The sequence below is a fragment of the Ascaphus truei genome, chromosome 8, assembly GCF_040206685.1.
Source record: "Ascaphus truei isolate aAscTru1 chromosome 8, aAscTru1.hap1, whole genome shotgun sequence".
Classification (NCBI taxonomy): Eukaryota; Metazoa; Chordata; class Amphibia; order Anura; family Ascaphidae; genus Ascaphus; species Ascaphus truei.
The window spans coordinates 22,049,523-22,055,149 of NC_134490.1; the positions used below are offsets into that span (position 1 = coordinate 22,049,523).

Consider the following 5,627-nt stretch of genomic DNA (forward strand, 5'->3'; position numbering starts at 1 on the left):
CGATTCATATTTGATTATTAATAGAAATTCAAGCGATATTTCTAATTACATACATTTAGGCTCGTTTATAGGGGCGTAAGTATCATAAATTGATGCACCAATTGAATCGCAGACACTCTAGTATATATATCCAGCCACTACTGTTCGTGTACAAATCCCTTTGATAAAGTTGCAGTATTGTGACGAAACGCGTCAGGGACGTAAAATTACGACATTACGTCACCACGTTGTCTGCGTGCTTTACGGCCGGAGCATGCAGGATTAGAATTGAGGCCTACTCTGATGACACATTGCGTGGAGGACTTCAATTGATTGCGGAAAAGAACTTGACCGGGGAGTGATCAAAGCTCTCTTCAAGACAATGTTTCCGCTCTTGCGTCTGCGGTTTGGATGGCTGCCAACCCGTTCCTGGAGGTCGGCTTCGAGGAATCCCCATTGAAATTAATGGCTCCATTGACTAACAATGGGGAACCGCCGCTCCTCCTCTCGGGCGCCACCTGCAGGTCTTCTACGATATCAGGCCCAAATCGCCAGAAATTGCAAAATGGAGCCTGCAAAGGCGGGAAAAGGGACAAAGGGTCATAAACACAAAATTAACATTAACCCTTTCCCTCCCACCTGGATCCCAGTGTATGTGGTTGCTGCATACACTGCAAAGGTACAAACACCATAATTATACCAATATACATATCTAGCAAATAAAACAGTTTGCCATGAGGCAGGGGAATAAAAATACATTAATTCCCTCTAAATGTGGGAATAGGATAACCAAGGGACATGCCTTTTGGTTATGAAGCAGGGGAACATATGTATTGTACATACATTTTGGGTTAACCCCTCACCTCCCAGACGGTGGAAGGGGGTGTCTAATGGGGGTGACCCCTTTATTACACGCTTGGCACCCCTCCCCCATCACAACCTTGTTATGCCCCTGCTCGTTGCCTGCGCTCGATACAGAACGGTCTCCTCTCCACCACGTTCACTGCTGTCTCTCACCTTAAAGCGGCAGTTCAAGCTGCTGTTTACATTTTTTTTTTAACCCTTTAATATGTGCATCAATACAATCCACACACTAAGTAATTAGCTAAGTTTCCGATCGATCCGTTCTCCTGTGATTGAACGACAAAGATTCAGCTCGGGGGTTAACTAAATGGCTGTCAATGCAGCAGAAGAGGACCAAAGATGCAAAGTTCTGTGGGGAAGATCATGTGACCAGGCAGTCGCTAGATACAATTGGTGCACTGCTAGAGAGAGGGGCCAGGGCTCAAAAAGGGGTGTGTCAGAGCCTGTTTCAGACGAGGAAGGGTATGTGACTTTGTAAATGGTTGCTATAAGAACAAAAAATGATTGTTGCATTAAAAATGTCTTTAAAAAAATTGTTTTGTTTTTTAAATGCTGTAAGTATTTTCTCATAGTACAGAACTGATTCATTAAAAAAACACGTAGGATATTGCTTGAACTGCAGCTTTAAACCCTTTTCCCTCCCTGCCCCCTTATCTGTGGAACTCCCTCACACTCCGTATACGCCAAGCACCCTCTTCCCCACCTTTTAAAGACAAACCTTAAAACTCACCTCTTAAATGAAGCGTTTTCAATAGCCTGAACAAGTGTGGCCAGGCACTGCCATCTACTGCACTTATTCCCTTACCTGCTGTCTCTGTAAGTCACCTGTCATACCACTTAGATTGTAAGCTCTCCGAGGCAGGGATCTCCTTTCCTATTGTCTGATTTTTTATTTTTTTATTGCACTTATTTTATTATTGCCTGTACTGTCTCTCTCTCTTTTTTTTTTTTTAAGTGCTGAGTACATTGTGGGCGCGGCATGCATACGTGTTCGCATGGCAACCTCTGCTGCTTATTCGAACTTGTTCCACCCCATAGAGCTATTTCTCATGCAGACTTCTAACAGCCTTATTAGAGAGGCTATCCTATCCTGAGGTTCTCTAATGAGATCCTTTGAAGTCCAGTGATGTTTCGAAGTGGGAACAACCATTTACATCTTGGTGGTGGGGCTCATTCTTTAGGAAAAACAGTGGTTTTTAAAAAATCAGTGAGCAGGAAAATATTTAAAGATGTAAACACATGTTTCTACACTATGGTAAAGAAATCATTTCTCCCCCCCCCCCCCCTGATTTTAACTTCAAAGGGGAAAAAAATGGTTGTAGGGTCACCTAGGTTCTTGTCCAGGAGTAAAAAATAATATTTCCCTTGTATCCTCCATGACGGTGCATTACCAAAGGGATACAGGATTCTGGTGGAATCGGAGAACTTTTTAGCTATAACTTTGCCAGGGGTCCTCACAACCCAAATTTATTTGAGTTTTCTACATTGTATTATGCATGCTATATTGCGGGTCTTAGTTTAATCGGTCACAGGAATTTTATTCCTTATTGTAATTCAGTATTTTCTTTCTTTTAATAAATTCTGTGTTTTTAATATAATTACTTGGTTTGTTTGCAATTCAAACAACTTGGTACACCACAACATTCAAATTTAATTTCCATGTGCATTAGTGTCCTATCTATTCTTACTAGTATTATTTATGCAGTTGTGAGATCTCCATTTCACAAACGCAGCCATATCCATATTAGTTACACAATATATGCACGATTTTCTAAACCTATTAGTGCTTTTTATCACTTTTTGCACATGAATACATTTCGTTTTAAGGAATGCAGAGAAGTTCTTTAATTGACATACATCAATGATTACCTGGCGAAGGTTCAAAATATGGAACATGCACATCTCATATCTTCTCTTTCACAGGGTAACGTGCCACTGAAGGATCTGAACGCTCGTCCCATGGAAGTGTTCATGTGCAGCGTGCTCAAGAGGCAAGGTTATGGTGAAGGCTTCCGTTGGCTCTCCCAGTACATTGACTGAAATGTTTATTATTATTTTTCTCCCACCCCTCCCTTCGGAACGGCAAGAAAACAAAACAAGAAGATTATACCGAGTTCTACGCCTCTGGACTTAATCCTGTTCACAGCTTCCTGACGGACTTCTCTATCAGAGTAGGGCAGACTCACACAGGCACTGATCAACACAAAAGCTACAACCAGGAGTCTTGTGGGCACCTCTCTGATCAAGAGTTAATTGATTTAAAAAGAAAGTGGTTATATTTTTTAAAAGTGTCAATGTAAACAGTGTCCCTTCTCCCCTTCTTTATTTTTTTTTTTTGTTTTTTTTTTAGTCACCTTGTTTAGTATAGAGTTTGTATTAGGTTTTTTTTTTCTTCATTTTTTTTCCTTTTAAAAAAAAAATCTATTTAATGGTATTTAGATATTTCACAAAATATTGAACCAAGTATCATGGCATTAGAAGTCCACAATAAACATAGTTTTGTGCTGGTCTGCTCTCCATGAATGATTTTGCTCTGGCCGTTTGGCTGTTGTCTGAATAGGGGGTCAGACGGAGCCTAACTAGTGTGATAACTTTGCTTCTTCTTTGCCTTTCACTGGGTGAAGTGACAATGTTCCAGGGCTGGGGCAAAAGTTGCTGTTGTCCTAACATGCTATTGCTATTTTTTTTTTCCCCTGTAAGCATTTGTGGTGAAATATAGTTGTCATTCTAACCCTCTTGCTGTCGTGCAAGTGCAATGCGTGGCTGGCCTCTTGCAGCAAAAGGGGTATAGGTGCACTCTCAGGATCAGAGTGAACAAACCGCAGTGATAACATTGTTAGGTTAAAAATTGGCTGTATCCAACTTCCTTTTTATTCCCCCTGAAGTCACTGGTTTAGTTGCTTTTTAAAACCACTTGAAGGCCCAGTCCCACTTTGCTACATATATCGAATTTGCAATAAAATAAAAGCACTCGGCTGTAACATCTTGCGCAGTGTGTTTAATGCTTATTTTCTAGTGCAAGATGAACTGCTTTTTCAATGTCAGACAAAAAGCCACGGCCCCAAAAAAACACGGTATGACATTTGATAGACTGGCCAACTCCAGTCTTCAACGGCCACTATCGGGTCACGTTTTCAGGATATCACTGCTTCAGCACATGTTTAATAGAATTAACTGAGCCAGCTGTGCTGAAGCAGGAATATTCTGAAATCCTGACCTGTTGGTGGCCCTTGAGGACTGGAGTTGGCTACCCCTGGTCTACACGGTCGATTTTGTTTTTTGTTATGAGCTGTTTAAAGAATCATACCTAACATTAAGTGCAAATGCTAAAACAATTTCCAAGCTGCAGTGGTTTAGTGTTTAAGATATTGGTCCTTTCAGAGAGAATTCACAACAGCGCCCATATTTAAGATGTCCCGTAAAATCCATTCACATCCCTATTTTCCAGAGATTGAAAAAAAAGGATTGAACTGTGATGAGCATGTAGCAGGGACGTAAAGGCAATGTTATAAAATAACAATACATTTTTGGGGTATCCAAGTGGGTTTAGGCTAATAATAAGCAGCCGTCCACTAGTGGAAAAAGCAAATGATTGTAGATGACTTCTTTAGGGCTTGGAGGGAAAAAATATATATATGTATTAAAAACAAGAAATTAACATTTAAATTATAAATATACAGGTTTTGTTGCTTAATCACATTATGGTATTGGAATTTCTCTTCTAGTCATTTTGTTTAGTGACGGGATAAGATTGTACTATGACTGTGTATCCTTTTTAACATGCTTTGCGATACTGTTGATCTTGCCCCTGCAGGATACAAACCACTTTTGGCATTTACCAACATATGGATTTCAACAGAAGGCTGTGTCTCTGAGACTACTTCATGTTACATAAACAGTACATTCTAAATCCATGGTTTTTTCTTTTTCTTACCAGGCATTTAGTTGAAAATATCTCTGGAGTCTCTTGGGTCTCTGTATAAATGGGTTGCAAGAATGTATATCATGCCAGCCATTAATGACAATGTTTGACAATGTAAATATATCGGGTAAAAACATGGACCCCTTTTCATTGCAGGCTGTGATATATTGCGATATCATTTAGTTGGTAGATTTAGAACTGCACATACAGTAGTACAATGTACTGGTGCTGTTAGTAGTGCAAACTGTTTAAAATGTTTTGTTGGTGAGCAGTTGCATTGAGCAATGCTTGTAGCACAAAAAAAAAAACTACATTTGAAACACTATATCCAGGTAATATGAATCTAAATAAAAGCCCAATCACCTTTCATTTGAAAGTTTAGCAATATTTGTTTTCTGTAAATAAGAGGTATGTTATTTTCATCCGCTCCTTTGCAATGCATTCTCGTCACATATACTGCGCTCTACTTAGTTTAGCTAATGATGGCATCATAATTACTTTTCAAAAGCAGACGTGAAATGTTGAGTGCTAGTCGGATCAGGAAAGAAATTAGGTAAAGACTTGGAAAACCCTTCAAGCATTTGGTTAACAACAAAAAAAATTAAAAGTTACAAAAAGATTTAAACAAATACTGACTTGTCTATTTTTTTTTTTTCCCCTTTAAAAATGGTTCCAGTTACATTTTGGTTATTGGTAAAACTGCCCTTTTAACTAAGGGCACACAGTTTACAGTTTAATGATATACAGGCATACCCCGCATTAGTGTACGCAATGGGTCCAGAGCATGTATGTAAAGCAAAAATGTGCCTAAAGTGAAGCACTACCTTTTTTTCATTTTGGTAGAGGTAGGGGGCCGGTATTG

At 39.5% G+C, this 5,627-nt stretch overlaps 1 protein-coding gene across 1 annotated transcript in view; it reads left to right on the forward strand.

The window, feature by feature from the left end:
- SAR1A (secretion associated Ras related GTPase 1A) overlaps window positions 1–4,753 on the forward strand; it is a 34,991-nt gene extending 30,238 nt beyond the window's left edge. The window contains exon 7 of the mRNA XM_075610767.1: window positions 2,767–4,753. Coding sequence (XP_075466882.1) covers window positions 2,767–2,883 — 117 coding nt within the window. The 3' untranslated portion in view covers window positions 2,884–4,753. The remainder of the gene's footprint in view (window positions 1–2,766) is intronic.
- The last annotated feature ends 874 nt before the right edge of the window (window positions 4,754–5,627 follow it).